The 17,244-nt window shown below is 43.2% G+C and overlaps 1 protein-coding gene across 2 annotated transcripts in view; it reads left to right on the forward strand.

Moving 5' to 3' along the window:
* Positions 1-17,244, forward strand: part of EPSTI1 (epithelial stromal interaction 1) — a 166,621-nt gene that overhangs the window by 58,823 nt on the left and 90,554 nt on the right. For both annotated transcript variants that reach the window (XM_044285068.1, XM_044285069.1), the window contains exon 6: positions 2,094-2,167. In XM_044285068.1, coding sequence (XP_044141003.1) covers positions 2,094-2,167 — 74 coding nt within the window. The remainder of the gene's footprint in view (positions 1-2,093; positions 2,168-17,244) is intronic.

A 17,244-nucleotide genomic window follows, 5' to 3' on the forward strand; every position in this document is an offset into this window, starting at 1 on the left:
CAGCACAAAATACTGCCCCAGCAGAACCAGATACCACAGTGCAGCACATAATACTGCCTCTGCAAAACCAACTACCACAGTGCAGCACTAAATATTGCCGACCACCCCACAATATGAAGCTATATCATCATCCTGAGGGCAGCAATACAGTTAAATTTAGGAGGGCATCTGTGGCTGCTGGCCAGGTGCATAACATTATGTTCCTACTTGGCGTCTTCAGGGGTATATCCACTGCCCATACCCCTGAAGACGCCAAGTTCCTGGTGAAACATGTCGAGGGGCAGATAGTGACAACAGTGTGTCTTTTAGCCAGCGCATGCCTGAACTAATAGTAGTGTAATAGATAGATGAGGAAGAGGAATATAGTCCACTAAGGCAATCGCTGCCAGAAGGCAGCACACTGTGCAATTAACAGTGAGCACTGTCCGAGCATAGATTATGCCATAACAAAAGAAATTAAGAGGACAACAGATAGTACCTTATAATCAGACATAGGATGACCAAGAACACACTAGTCAGACATAGTTCTAGATATTATTATCATGTTTTAAGGACAAGAAATAAACGTTACATTTTAATATTAATGACACGTGTAAATCTAGGGACACCTATGGTCCTAAGGACCAATTGTAAATAAAATTCTAGGGAAGCTCGTCCCCATCACCGCCTGCCATTGGCTGCTCCCCCAACATGGGATGTTTTTATCTGTGCAGCAGCGGCAGCCATGTGGGGACCAGGAGCAGTGCAGGGAGCGGGGAGCCAGGTAGGTACAATCAGTTTGAGGGGCCCAGGCGTATGGGGGGACATTTCCAGCCTCGGATAACCCCTTTAATGCTGAATAATACTGTACTTTTATTAATTGGATCTAGTGGCTAAAATTATGCTGTTCAGCAATATCTCATGATCTGCAAGGTCATTGCGATTTACCTGTATCTGTGCTCTATAAGGGTCATTTAATTTATCTCTACCATTGTTTACTGCAGAAGAAAAGTCGCAAATTTTGTTACAAGTGTGACTTCGATTTTTCCAACACCTTTGCCACCTTTCCAAAAAGTGCGCAGAGTAGGAGCTGGATGTGATGGGCAGGACCTCCACAGCCTCACTCTTTTAAAGACATATACGTCAGAAAACTGGTGCTCATTACAACAGATATCTATTCCAACTCCTAGGTGCAAATGAGGCAACAAATTTATTAAGTGGCATGCCACAAAAGATGTTCAGATCTTTTTCTAGAGGGACTATACTAACACTGGCTTGTGAAATGCAAAGCTTTAGTAAATTACCCTTAAATGCTATGTACACTTTCAGAGGCAATTTTTGTTTATGATTGCATTTTACTCGTTTTTGGCTAACATCATATTTTCAATATGCCTTCTATTGAGCCATGTCACAAAGGGTTAACTGTCTAGTAACTTTCACTTTGTGGTCATCTAAAAAACCTTATCTCTAAACTACTAAAAGGTCATAAACACTTATTTAAGCCACATTCTTATGGGTAAGATAAGAACTGAGCTTTATAATGTCAGAGAGCAGAGATAAGAAGTCATCAGCTCATGGTCTGATGGAAAAGACAGAAAATCCACAGGCTGCTACTACAGTATCTCAGCTCTGTTCACAAAAAAGGATTCCATATCTTTAATAAAGACCAATTGAAACCCTTTAAGGTCTTTTTGCAACTTAGAATTTTGTACACTGGTTTTGTTTAAAAAAAGCAAACATTTTTTTCCTAGTTGTGACCATTCTACTACCAAATATTATATTGGCCATTTACTGTCTCTTCCATATTATACTCTTATAGTTACATTAGTTTATGTATTATAAGGCAATTGGTATAAAAAGAAAAGCCAAAATAACTACTGTAGATAGCTTTTTAAACATGTTGTACATAGGGAAGGTGCTGCTCGTGAAAATATTCTAGTGAGTATTTTATTTGGAAGATGTCTAGTACATGAGCTTCCATTCAGAAGAGTTCATATTGCTCAGACAGTGTCATGTCAACTAAAAAGCACATTTTGGTTCCTTTTTATATTCAGACTAGTGCACCATGTATTAAATGGCAAAGTTGTTTATTGTGTTCTTTGTGCATATTTTAGGCTGAAAAGCTAGAGAATAAAAGGCAACAAGAGGATTTGGAGAGAAGACAAAGGTGGCATGAAGACAGATACAAGTAGGCTAAATAGTTCAATACACTTGAAATAACACCCCTTTTTGCACGAACAACGCATACTGCCTTAATAGTGCAGTGTACACAATGTGCAATTTATACAGTGTATACACATTTCCCTTTAAAGATTATATTATGTTGGTTTTTGAAGCTGGGTAAAACAGTGAAACATACTGTGAAGGTGAGAATTGTGCAATTATATTTTTAATTTTGCTTGATTGCTACTTAGAGCAGCTGTCACTGATTTACTTGAGGTGTTGAATTAAGCATAAACTAATTTGTTCTCCTTACTGCTTATCAAATTGTCAGTGTTAAATTGAAATATATAAAAAGAAAGTAGTTAAATTGATTTATTCTACTGCAGTCCGTTTGCAATATGAAACCCAGGAACTAATAAACAGTGGTGTGAGCTGCTAAATACTTTGCAATATGATACTGGTATATAGTAGATCTCCTTGGGTTTTCCCAGACTGGAAACTGATGGGCAAGGGGTTGAGGATGGTGCCAAAGTAAAAAAATTAAACAAAAAGACTCACCTGACACAAATGCCCAGTACCAAGCTCCTGTATCTGCCACTTCTGTTTCTAGTTGGACTGTAAGTGTGGAGCGCCATCTACATGTTGGTCACAGCTGCTGGCCAGACCTTGGTCACATGCCGCTCCTGTACAGGTCTTCACTGAGGCCATTAATTGTCAGGCAGTGGTAACATGCATACAGACTACATACCACATAGACAGGAAATGGCAGAGACTGGAGCTTGGTGCCGGACCTAAAGCACTTGTGACAGGTGAGCTTTTTTTTTTTTTACTTTTGCACCATGCCCCCTAATCATGGGTCTTGAAGAACCTCTTAGCATAGGTTTGCCTAAGGTATAAGGTCCATACGCTAGGCTCACACCAGCGATCCGGCCGCCTGTTACTGCATAAATGCTGACTCTTGGCCAGACAAAAATCGTATTTATCTGGCAAAAACCCGGCATTTCTGCTGGAAAGAGGCCGGATCACCATTGGATCCCATTATAGTCAATGGGTATCCGGCAGTTCCTGGCATTATACTGTATATGTTGGATGCAGTGGACTTTGGCAGGCTATTCCTCTGCCAGAACAGCCTCTGACAGATTTTTACATGAGATGTTAATGTACCCTTACTGTAACCAGGTACATTTCCTACAATTATAATGACCACATTTATAATAAGTATTGTGTCTTTGATTACCAATAAATAGAAAAGAGTAAAAATAAGTGAAAGTTTGTCCACAATGCTTGCCAGTGTGTGGGATTTTCTACATATTGTGACCTAAGCAGGCTAGTAGAAATCTTACAGAGAACATACGTGGTCGTTTTCTTCTGGTGCTTTCCATTTTTGATGCCAAATGGAAAGTGGGTTTATCCAATTTGCAAGTCTTATCATGCCTTGTCTCCTAATGCAGGCAAAGCAGTGGAAGAAGGATCAATAACGGAGCTGACTTAACTCCTGAGAGATGTATAGAAGTCTTTGTATATTTATCGCAAATTTTAGTGCAATATAATACATGATATGATAAAAGGATTTTTTACAATTCTTTATTTTATAGATGTTTTGAGTGGACACAGGAAATACTGATGAATATTGTTTTAATAGTTGTCCACAGAGAGCCTTTCAACCAACACAAAGGATTCAGATGGCTCTAGTCGTCTCTTTTGCCTTCTGCATTGTGCATGCATATCATTTATTTATCGACCTCCAAAATGATGTGCAGAACACTGTCCTTGTAGAGCTATGCCTTGACAGATAAATGTGTTGCATAATTAGCAACATTTTAAGATAATATCCAGGAACATTTGCAGCTGAGCAGATGCATATAAGCATATCAAATGCTTTACTCTGTGTTGGCAGACCTTGGAATACTGCTGCTGCCATTATGATGTATTAGCTAATCCTGAATATAACTTTAGCAATGCAAAAAAAATCATCTTCAATACATATCTTTCCCAAAGATTAAGAGTACATATAAAATATTTTAAAAAACATTGTGATTTCCCTTTGATAGGGTATTTATAAGAACAAATAACATTTGGATCTCACCTTAAAGACACATTACTATTAAGGATGAGCGTATCGACTTAGGATGAAACATCCAAAGTTGATTTGCATAATAATTCATTTGAATACTGTACAGAGCAAGCACTCCGTACAGTATTAGAATGTATTGGCTCAGATGAGCCAAAGTTATAACTTGGCGAAGTCTGACGAGCCTTCGCATATTAACTTCATAAATTAATTTCTACTGTAAAAAAACATTTCCCGAACCACTTGGAACCGAACCCGAGGTCAGGAAATGTTTTTTTACAGTAGAAATCGATTTGCTCATCCCTAATTGCTATCAAACATTTTTTTTATCACATATTAACAGCCTGTATGTTCTGGGTATCACAATTGAAGCTGGCGTGATGACATAATCTCGCGCCGCACAGGATTTCGGCTGAGATCTTCAAGCAAGATGCCGGCAGCCGGCCCGTCACAAGCATATGGAGGTGGTAAGTTTGATTTGATTTATTTTTTATTGTTAATTTTACACTCAGATGCCACGATCATGTATGAAAGCGGCATCTGAGGGGTACAATGACAGGGCGGCGTTATCGCAGCTCCCTGTCATTGCAACCACTACTTACAAAAAAAGTACTTCGTGACGAAGTATTTCGTCACAAAGCGAATTTTTGGGTGAAATTTGGCGAATCAGCTGAATCAAATTTTTAAGAAATTGCTAATCTCTAATCGTAACCTGTTGCAAATTGAAAGAAAAAACACTCATCAGTCCCTCCCTTCGAGTTCCAATACCCCGTTCCCAGCTACTGTGCTAGGACAGCATACCACTGCTAGTGATGTCCTAATGATGTGCCGTTCTAGCACATGTGACTGTGATTGCCCGCAACGGTTATGGACCAAGCCACTTTTGGTCCGTTTGGGACCAAGAGAGGCTGGAAATGGGGGAGCAGCATAAGAATGGGAGAACCGTAGACAGATGAGTTGATTATTTTTAATTGGTAACCTTTTGAGGTTGACACCCCCATTGCACCACAGATCTAATTTGCATACTAAGACAAAGTATCAAAACTTGGTAAACAGCATTTTAATCAGGTGAAACACAGCCACGTTTTTATCCAAACAGTTTGTTAGGGAGGTGGCTGGTGACAGATTCTCTTAAAATTTTCTATTGCAGTTATGTAAAATTCTGACATATATACAAAATGTTTTCCATGTGGCTCTTCCTGATGCTCATTTAATAGTTTTAAAATTACTCCCAAAAATCATAATAACAAGGAGCATGATATGGCACACATTTTTCTCATTCAAGAGCATGTAAGTGCATAATCAACCTATTTCTAATCTGTATTTGTGTTGGCAGAAGTATTCAAGTGATTTGGTTATTAGATTTTATACTGCAGGAACATTAATTTGAGGGGATTAGTACTACTTAAAAATTCTAAAAATCTGTAATATGTACAAAAAAGTACAAAACTACAAATCTAATTATATAGTTTGCAGGGTTATGGAAAAAAAAAATGCATTTATTTAAAGGGTCACTAACTTTTCACATTGAGATATAGCAAAAGTTGTGATTTGGTGGGGGTCTGAGTACTGAGACCCCCATCATTCCCTAGAATGAAGGGAGAAAGTGCATGAATATTGTGCTCTCTCTCCTTGCATGAGACTGGCTCCATAGAAATCTAGGCACTGAGTAGAGACTGCGCAATATGTGTGCTCTTTTCTCTCTTTGCAGTAGGGATCAGTGAGTAGTGATGGATAAACATCAGCCATGACTATTTGCGAACGCGATCAACTGTTCGCGAACCGCAAGTTCGTGGCGGGCCCCATTAACTTTAATAGCAGGCAAACCTGAAAAACCTTCAGGTCTGTATTTCAGCCACCAAATACTTACAAGAAGTGCACAAATTGTCCCACAACATGGACAGTGACATACCAGAGGGGGATCAATGGCAAAATTCCCACAAAAAATATGTATTTTAATCAGGGGCCATTTTTATGCATCTTAAAGGGAAACTGTTAAAAATGTGGCCTGCTGGAGCCTATAAAAATTTTATTTTAGGCCATGGGAGTACAGGCCCCAAACATTAGGCATTCACCTGACAGAAAACATCAAATGATTATGTGGCTGGAGGTGTATTAGACGGGCATTGTATATCAATTTTACTGCAGGCCAGTAAAAATAGATGTCAAATACATATGTTTAAAAGAACAAAAAAATATAATATTGGATTAAAAAATGTGGCTAACGGAATCCCCCCTCTTGAAAAAACCCCAAATGATAATAGTTGAAATTCGATAAAACGTGGTCATCGTCAACAGGTGTTGAATTCCTCCGAGGTCCCAAACATTAGGCATTCACCAGACAGAAAAGAACAAGTAATGTGGCCGGAGGTATATTAGACGGTCAATGGATATCAATTTTACTGCAGGCCAGTGGACTACAGGCCCCAAAAATTATTCAATCACTGTACAGAAAAGCACAATTGATAATGTGGCTGGAGGTAAATTAGGCGGTCACAGTATAACAATTTTACCATTGGCCAGTTAGATTACAGGCCCCAAAACTTATGCATTCACCGTACATAAAAGATCAAGTGATTATGTGGCTGGAGGTATATTAGACGGTCAATGGATATCAATTTTACTGCAGGCCAGTGGACTACAGGCTCCAAAAATGATTCATTTACTGTACAGAAAAGAACAATTGATAATTGGCTGGAGGTACATAAGGCGGTCACCGTATATTTTACAATTTTACTGTTTGCCAGTTAGATTACAGGCCCCAAAAATTATGCATTCACCGTACATAAATGATCAAGTGATTATGTGGCTGGAGGTATATTAGACGGCCATTGGATATCCATTTTAGCGCAGGTCAGTACAAATAGATGTCAAATACATATGTTTAAAAGAACAAACAATATAAAATTGGATTAAAACATGGCTAATTAAATCCCCCCTTTAAAAAACAAATGATAATAGTTGAAATTCGATAAAACGTGGTTGTCGTCAATAGGTGTTGAATTCCTCCAAGGTCCCAAGCATTAGGCATTCACCAGACAGAAAAGAACAAGTAATTATGTGGCTGGAGGTATATTAGACAATCATTCAATATCAATTTTACTGCAGGCCAGTGTAGTACAGGCCCCAAACATTAGGCATTCAACGTACATAAATGATCAAGTGATTATGTGGCCGGAGGTATATTAGACGGTCAATGGATATAAATTAAATTTTACTGCAGGCCAATGGACTACAGGCCCAAAAAATTATTCAATCACCGTACAGAAAAGCACAATTGTTAATGTGGCTGGAGCAGTGGCGTTGCAAGGGGGTGCGGGCCGCACCGGGTGACACCAGCAGGGCCGGCCGGCAACTTGCACACTTCTCATTTACGAATCCCAGGCATAGATCATCTGTATTGCCATCTTCAGGAGAGGATGTGTCTGGGATTCGAACCCACGACCTTCTGTATCTAAGGCAAAGCACTTACCCACACAGCCATAAAAGCTGCATTGCCACTGACTCAAAAAATATGAGACTTTTACTGTTATAGCTGGCTAAGTGTACATCTATACACATGACAGCTGCCCTAACACACCCAGCACTGCTATGTCTCTATATGACAGCTGTCCCAGCACACTCAGCTCTGCTATATCTCTATATATGATAGCTGCCCCAGCACACCCAGCTCTGCTACATCTAATACACATTACAGCTGCACCAGCACACTCAGCTCTACTATATCTCTATATATGACAGCTGCCCCAGCAAACCCAGCTCTGCTACATCTATACATATGACAGCTGCCCCAACACACCCAGCACTGCTATATCTCTATATGACAGCTGTCCCAGCACACTCAGCTCTGCTCTATCTCTATATATGATAGCTGCCCCAGCACACCCAGCTCTGCTACATCTAATACACATGACAGCTGCACCAGCACAACCAGCTCTACTATATCTCTATATATGACAGCTGCCCCAGCAAACCCAGCTCTGCTACATCTATACACATGACAGCTGCCAAAGCACACTCAGCTCTGCTATATCTCTATATATCTATCTACTGTATAGCAATACATATATATATAGATATAGCAGAGCTGAGTGTGCAGGGGCAGCTGTCATGTGTATAGATGTAGCAGAGCTGGGTGTGCAGGGGCAGCTTTCATGTGTATAGATGTAGTAGAGCTGGGTGTGCTGGGACAGCTGTCATATATAGAGATATAGTAGAGCTGAGTGTGCTGGTGCAGCTGTCATATAGAGATATCGCAGTGTTGGGTGTGTTAGGGCAGCTGTCATGTGTATAGATGGACACTTAGCCAGCTATAACAGTAGAAGTCTCGCAATGCAGCTCTTATGGCTGTGTGGGTAAGTGCTTTGCCTCTGATACAGCAGAAGGCCGTGGGTTCGAATCCCAGCAGAAACTTTTTTGAAATACAAGCTAAATTTAGAATACACAAGCACTAACTCCATATATGGACATACAGGAAGAGGCTGCATCGCATCGCTGATATGGAGGTAAGTATAAGTGTACTGGCACATGGGGGGGAGGAGAAAGGCACTTGATACTGGCACATGGGGGGGAGAGCGGCACTTTATACTGGCACTTTGGGGGGGAGATGGCACTATGATACTGGGACATGGGGGAGGAGAGAAGGACTTGATACTGGCACATGGGGGGGTTTGGCACTTGATACTGGCACATGGGGGGTGGGAAGGAGAGAGGCACTTGATACTGGCACTTTTGGGGGGAGATGGCACTACTATGATACTGGCACATGCGGTGGGGGTTTGGCACTTAATACTGGCACATGGAGGGGGTTGGCACTTGATATGGCACATGGGGGGTTTGGCACTATGATACTAGCACATGGAGGGGAAGGAGAGAGGCACTTGATACTGGCACTTTTGGGGGGGAGATGGCACTATGATACTGGCACATGGGGGGAGGAGAGAGGCACTTGATACTGGCACATGGGGGGATTTTGGCACTATGATACTGGCACATGGGGGGTGGGAAGGAGAGAGGCACTTGATACTGGCACATGGGGGGAGATGGCACTATGATACTGGGACATGTGGGGGGGGGGGAGAGGCACTTGATACTGGCACATGATGGGGGGGGGAATCTATGGGGACACTTACTGGCACATTATTTTGGGGGGCATTATGGGGGACACTAGGCCGGCAGCCTATCAGAGGCCGGACATTAAGGGCATCTACTGGGGCACTATATATATGGGGCATTTTATACTGGTATATTACGGGGGGCACTAGCAGGAAGGGGGGAGATGAGCACTATGGAGGCATTTACTGGGGGCACTATATAGGGGTATTTTATACTGGGACATTATGGGGGCACTATGGGGACATTAGCTCAACTGGGGGCATTACAAGGGGGCATTTTTTGCACTGTCACATTATAAGGAGAATTATTACTACTGGGGGGGCATTATGGTGGGCTTTATTACTCCCCCATGGTATGAGCCCCTAGTAGCAGCACCATCCTCTCCCTGCTCTGCTATTCCTCTGACCCTTCTCCAAATCCTTATTATGAAATCTTTCTCATTAGGATAAAGCACAACATCAGCTCCACTGAGCCCCCGGCTTGAAGTGGTGTCCGAGATCCCCAAGGGCCAAGCCAAATAACTGTAAGTTTTCATATGAAATATGTTTATGTTATACACATATAGCATACACTGTGCCACACAATATACAGTATACCGCTACACTGTGTAGTCTGTTCTATGAGCACCATTGTTTTGTGGCGGCGGACAGAAAATAATCTGGAAGTGCCCCTCCCGAGACCAGGTTCTGGCTGCTAGGGGGGGTCTGCCGCAATTTTCTACCGCACCGGGTGACACCAGCCCTAGCAATGCCACTGGGCTGGAGGTAAATTAGGCGGTCACTGTATAACAATTTTACCATTGGCCAGTTATTCATTTTATTGCAGGCCAGTGTAGTACAGGCCCCAAACATTAGGCATTCAACGTACATAAATGATCAAGTGATTATGTGGCCGGGGGTATATTAGACGGTCAATGGATATCAATTTTATTGCAGGCCAGTGGACTGCAGGCCCCAAAAATTATGCATTCACCGTACATACATGATCAAGTGATTATGTGGCTGGAGGTATATTAGACAGCCATTCAATATCAATTTTACTGCAGGCCAGTGTAGAACAGGCCAAAAACATTAAGCATTCACCGGACAAAAAAGAACAAGCAATTATGTGGCTGGAGGTATATTAGACGGTCATTAGATATCAATTTTACTGCAGGCCAGTAAAAATAGATAGATGTCAAATACATATGTTTAAAAAAAACTAAAAATATAAAATTAGATTAAAAACATGACTAACGAAATCCACCCTCTTGAAAAAAAACGAATGATAATAGCTGAAATTCGATAACGCGTGGTTGTCACAAGTGTTGAATTCCTCCGAGGTCACAAACATTGGGCATTCACTGGATAGAAAAGGCCCTTTATGCCGCTGTATTTACCTAAGACAGGGACCATTATTTGTTCTGGGTGGTGGCAGATATTTGTGGGCTGTCATGGGGAAATTCCATTAAATGTGGTCGTCACAGGTGTTGAATTCCTCTGAGATCTATGCCTCATTAATTTTTAGAAATGTGAGGCAGTCCATACTGTCGTGAGCTAGGCGAGTGCGCTTATCGGTCACGATCCCCCCTGCTGCGCTGAACGTCCTTTCAGACATGACACTCGACGAGGGGCAAGCCGGGAATTCCATGGCAAATTGTGCCAGCTCTGGCCACAGGTCAACCTGCACACCCAGTAGTCCAGGGGTTCCTCGCTTCTCAGAGCGTCCACATGGGCCGTTCACCCGATGTTGTCGGACACCTGTCAGTCTAGGCGTTCCCTGGAGCTGGATCTGGAGGGTGACTGTTTCTCTGTGAGTGGAAATTCCTCTGCCAGCGTCCGCAAAAGCAGAATGCAGCATTTCTCAAAGCAAGGTCTGGAAGTGCTGCATTCTGACAGCCCTCTGTGATGGTGGTAACATTTCTGCCATTTTGTGTTTGTACCGGGGGTCTAAGTACGTTGCCACCCAGTACTGGTCCTTGCGCTTTATGCTTTTTATACGGAGGTCCCTTTTCAAACATTGGAGCATGAAGGCCCCCATTTGCACTAAATTGGAAGCGGTGGAGCGGCCTGGAGAATGTTGTCCTCGGTCTCCTCCCCCCATCCACGGACAACACCAGGGATCCCAGAAAAGTTTAAAGCCTGCTCTTCTTGCTCCTCCTTCTCCCCCCAGGCACCATCCTCTTCTGACTCCTCTTCAGACTCCTGCTGACTTGTCTCAGATGGAGTAGCCCCCCTGGGAATTCATTCAGCATTGCGACTTCCTCATCTTCCTGCTCCTGCTCCTCGACGGCTTAATCAATGACACGACGCAATGCACGCTCCAGAAAGAAGGCGTGAGGTACGATGTCACTGATGGCGCTCTAGCTGCAACTGACCAGTTCGTACAGGTAGTCGTTAATGGCACGTTTCTGCTGGAGAAGTCTATCAAGCATATACAAGGTTGAGTTCCAGAGCGTCGGGTAGTCACAAATCAGACGTCTGATGGGCAAATGGCGTCACCGCTGAACGTCAGTAAGGTGAGCCATGGGCGTGTAAGATCTTCTAAAATGGCCTGAAATTTTCCTGGCCTGCCGCAAGATGTCCTGGACTCCGGGGTATTTGGCAATAAATCGCTGCACAACTAAGTTCAGGACGTGCACGGCACGTGTGTCATTTTACCCTGTTTCATCGTGCTCAGCAGATTGGCACCGTTGTCGCACACCAGTTTACCAACTGTCAAATTGAGCGGGGTTAGCTACCGATTAGCCTGTGACCGCAGAGCTGAAAGCAGTGCAGAACTAGTGTGGCTCTTGGCTTCCAGGCGCAACAACCGCAGCACAGCATGGCAATGTCTCACCTGGCACGTCGAATAGGTTCTGGGGAGCTGGGGAAGGGGGGGGGGGTGCAGCGGAAGAGGCCGTAGCAGTGGAAAATAAGGAGTCAGCCGAGGAGGAGATGGAGGATGGAGTAGGAGGAGGAGGAGAAGAGGCAGGCCTGCATGCAATCAGTGGCAGTAACACCAAATCCACATGGGTACCACGGGTTACATGCTTGACGGCCGTTAGAAGATTCACTCAGTGGGCAGTAAAAGTTATGTTCCTTCCCTGCCTGTGTTTGCTAGGCCACGTGTCTGTGGTCAGATGTATCTTGGCACCCACACTAATGCATTCACTTGCTGCTGAACATGGCCATATAGCTCTGGGATGCCCTTCTAGGAGAAATATTTCCTTCCTGGGGCCTTCCATTGCGGTGTGCCAATGGCCACAAATTTTCTAAAGGCCTTGGAGTCCATATATATGCTATTTATATGGCAGTAGTTGGCGGGCTAGCAGTTACGACAAGTCAGTGGTCAGCAGTTGGGCAAGAGGATTATCTGGCGTCATCATTTTTTTTACGCTCGAACATTTGGGACACAGAAGCCTGCCTTGTGCCAGATGAACTCGACAAGAGCATGGTGGAAGGTGGAGTGGAGGACAAATGGGAGGAGAAGGAGAAGAGGCAGGACATGGAGCACCAGGAGTGTGGCTTTGTGGGTTCTGATGGTGTTGCTCCCACTGGGCTCGGTGATGGGAGGCCAGGTGAGTGTTGGGGTTACCGCGACTTATGCGTTAACAGCACAGGCTGCAGATGGCAGCACTATTATCAGCAGCTGACAAGTAAAAAAAAGCCCACACTGTGGAGCCATGTGCCGGCATCCTGGGAGCGCAAGATGTGACTGTGTGTGGTGGATGGCTCGCTCCAGATACATTTGCAGTCCGCTTTTTGCCTCCTGTGCACTGCAAGTTCTGCCTGCTTCTCCTCCTTCTCCTCCCTATCTGCTGCTCCGTCTCTCCCTCTGAACTCCCCTCCTCTTCCTCTCTTGTGGGCACCCACGTGACGTCCATCGACACGTCATCATCGTCACCTTCATCACCACTGACATTAGAGATCTCGGAGTAGGCAGCAACAGTGAGGACCACCCTCCTCGGACTGATCTAGGTACTGTCGTCAGACCACTGGCTGGCGGCCCTTGCTACCTCCTCTTCCTCATCCAATGCCAAGAATGGCTGCGCATCGGTAAGGTCTGGGAATTGATGGAAAAATAATTCCTCTGACTTGAGTGGAGGGGCTATGGTGGTGGTGTCTTTGGGGGTGCAGATACAGAGGATGAGGAGGGTGCAAAAGCAGAAGGCTGAATGAGCCACTCAACCAACTCTGGTGCGTCCTTTCACGTAATCTCACAGACCTTCTCTAACTTCCCACTTAGGCTCTGGCCACCCCTGCGGAATGGCCTGGCTCTTCCTCTGCCTGTCATTTTCAAAATGACCCTGTGACAAAGTCCCTATAGAAGAGCAGTATTTGTGGAATATAATTTCTGTATAGTGCATTTGTATAGTGCAGCATTTGTGTGCGGTTCTGCTGGGATACCTCAGCTATACAGAGGGACAAACGTCATTGGAACAACTAATTGCAACTGGTGTGATATACCAGTTGCCCCTCAAAAAAACTGATTAAAGGGTTCTATAGGTATATAGAACCCCTTAATCTGTTTTTTGGAGGGGCAACTGGTATATCACACCAGTTGCAATTAGTTGTTCCAATGACGTTTGTCCCTCTGTATAGCTGAGGTATCTCATCAGAACCGCACACAACTGCTGAACAATACAAATTAACTATAATATACTTTCTATGTTAGAAAGTATATTATAAGTATATCACGCCCCTCACTATGTCACACCTATCGATAGCACACCTGTACCAGCCCTTAAAAGGACTTTTGTGGCCCTATTAGCTAGCGGTTGGTGTCCCTAGCAGTCTGTCCCTGCTCCACACAGCAACCTCTCCCTACACCGGCAAAAGACTGAATGTAAAATGGCGGCCAGATCAGGTTTATTTTTAGGGTAGGGGGTATGTCCATGTGCTGAAACGTCTCAATTGGCTGTCCCACCTAATGGATGTGTCATGGATCAAAGTTCGGCGCAAATATGGCGCGTGCGAATATCGCCATATGTTCGCATGTTCGGTCTAATTGCGAACGAGCAAAGTTCTCTGTGAAATGACCGGCAGGCGAACCGCAAGGCCAACTCTATCAGCACTCAGACCTCCACCAAACACAGCTTTTAATGTCTCCATGATGTATCCATCAAAAGTTTTGTGACAAATTAGTGACCCTTTAAGGAGTATAGCCAGATTTATTTAATAGTTTTTTGTTTGTTTGCTATAGAAAGGGGATGAGCACATTTAATGTTTTACTTGGGTTGAGCTTTCTCACTAATAACAGTGACAGTCCCTTATATTAATGCCTGCCACAATACCCCCATAACAGTTACAGCCACATACTGTACATTCATAGCAGTTTCAACTTCAGCCATAAATAAAACCATGTCAGTCATAGACCTTTAAGACAGTGTCCACCACAAACCACTGTAAAAAAAACTGTCAGGCAGCATCTGACCCCATACCAGGGACAACAAAGATTCTTCATAACAATTACAGATAAAAACCACCCTAAAAGTGACCACTAATCAGTAACAGTCACAATGATGTCATTGCGTCAACTGAGACCTGTCGCAGGTGGTTGCAGGAAAATCATTTCTTAACGACCACCTGTGCTGCCCCATAGGCTTCATGCCTAGTGACCTGGGCCTAAGAGATTGGGGAAAATTATTTGGATCTGAGACGGCAACCACGTTTGAGGCTCTGGGCAAAATATCTGGGGCCCAAGCCATGTGATTGGTTGACTAGATAATCGCATTAATGAGAAATAGAACAGGTGTTCCTAATAATTATTTAGGTGAGTGTATATCTAATAGATCATATTCACGCCAGCGGATGACAGAACAAAGACATATCTGCTATGGATAGGAGGGAGTTAATTTTTCCAGTTAAGCGACATTCTGATACTCTGAGCAAGCAAAACCATCATAGGAGACATACCACCACCTTTGTCGGTACCGCAATGTGTCTGCAGTCTGCACTTTGGGGTTGTGCATGGTGGAAATACGTCAGGACTTAAGGCGCGGGGGATTGAGAGAGTCAGGATGCCTGTAAGAGGGGGAGACTATAAAAGGAAATTATTAAATAGGGAGGCACTCGACTTTAATATTGTTCTGAGCTATATGATTTTAATTGCACACGTTTTGCTAATGTTTATGCATTTTTTTTATGTGCACATGTGTTCCTTGATTGCACTTTGTGTGCTCCGATCACGTGATCTGCTGATTTTGGGCCAGGTGGTGGGTTAGCACATATGGTGCACTCATTTGAGTGTTTGGTGTGTCATGATGAAGGACCCGAATTAATGAAGGTCTGAAATGCGTAACATTGGATCCTGTTTTGGAAGTTTTCAACCGCTGAAATAAAGATTCCTCTGTTTTATGCTATGAGCTGGAACGGCTAAGCCCAGCATAAACAGGTAGCAAGTGAGAGATGCTTTTTCCTAAAACCTCTTTATTGCTTTGACTGGGGTAGAGAGCATTTGGTGGATAATCGTATATTGCGTTTTTTCTTCCGAGTTGGTCCGGGATATGGCACGCGCATAATTGCGCTCCATGGATGAGATGGGTAATCGCATGCAAAAAATGAATGCCATATTTGATATCCCTGACCAGTCAATACAGGACAACCTCAATTTAAAAGGACTCATGTCTACGCTTGAAAAGCTCTTAGTGAAGAAGCTACGTACATGGTGGGACCTGACCTCACTTCAAAGATATATTAAAAAAAATATGATTCCACGAGGTCTAAGGCTCTAAAAGAAACCAACAACTGTTTATTCAGAGTCCTTCACTTTACAATGGCAAACAATTCTCTCAGAGTGCTCTATAAAACTGATGCAGCTGATAGTCCAACACAAACAGCAAGCTTAAAATCACGCAAGACAGTCTCAAATTACTTGTGGATAACCCTGCATTCATTCAATTGAATGACAAATGAAAACCTCAATAAACTGGAGGATAATCTTATCCAGTTTAAACAAAACAAATATATCAGGGATCTGCTGGATTCTAATGCCAACACAGTATACACCTGGTTTGAGGCTAGAGCTAATACACCATGGTCTATTTTGAGGAAATCTCGCACTAGAAGAAAGCAATCACAAAAAAAGTGTCTTTTAGCTCTACTGATGCGGACTCATCTAATTCTTCCTCTGGTGATCATTCACTGACAACAAGCACAACAACTACAGGTGACTCCAAGGCAGCCTCTCTGAAGCAAAGGAACTCAAAAAACGGAGAGCAGGTAAGAAACACGAAAGAAAATGCTCGCCGTTATCCCTCTCGATACAGGAGAAGATAGATGATATACAAATTATTAATTTATCTGCCTCGATATTAACAGCAGATCAGATCAATGTTTTGAAAAAAGGTTTGCCCCCACACATCATTTTGACTTGTATCGACCAATTATGGAAGTGAATAGACTTGCACAGAACCTCACCTTAAAAAGGCATTTTGCATCTGAAAATGTTGCAGAGATGGATTTAGCTACTTCTTTTACTGTTGATGAGGCCACTGCTTTGTCACCTTCTACTAAATGTTTTGTCTTTTGGGGAAATGGTTCATGTGGTTTCTTTGCAGGAAATGCGGTCACAACAAGATGACCAAATGTTGGTGAATAATTCTGTATTATTTAAAACCTCTAATAGGGACTTCTATCCTTTACAATCAAGGTCCACAGCCCTAGATAAATATCAGGAGCTAGTAGAGAGGGACCTGTTTGCTTTAAAGGATAGAAATGTGTCAAATAGAAACCAGTATGATCCTTCCCTATCTTTGTATACATACAGGCAAGCAGGCAAATTTGACCTATTGTGAGTTTAATGCTCTGCGGACCCTGCAAAGTAGAGACAACCTAATTATCAGACAAGCGGATAAGGGAGGTGTGGTTGTCATCTTGGACAGTGAGATCTACAAATCACAGGTATAAAATATGTTAAATGATACTACGGTCTACGCTGTTCTTGCTGGCAATCCC

Source organism: Bufo gargarizans, chromosome 3 (assembly GCF_014858855.1).
Source record: "Bufo gargarizans isolate SCDJY-AF-19 chromosome 3, ASM1485885v1, whole genome shotgun sequence".
NCBI classification, from domain to species: Eukaryota; Metazoa; Chordata; class Amphibia; order Anura; family Bufonidae; genus Bufo; species Bufo gargarizans.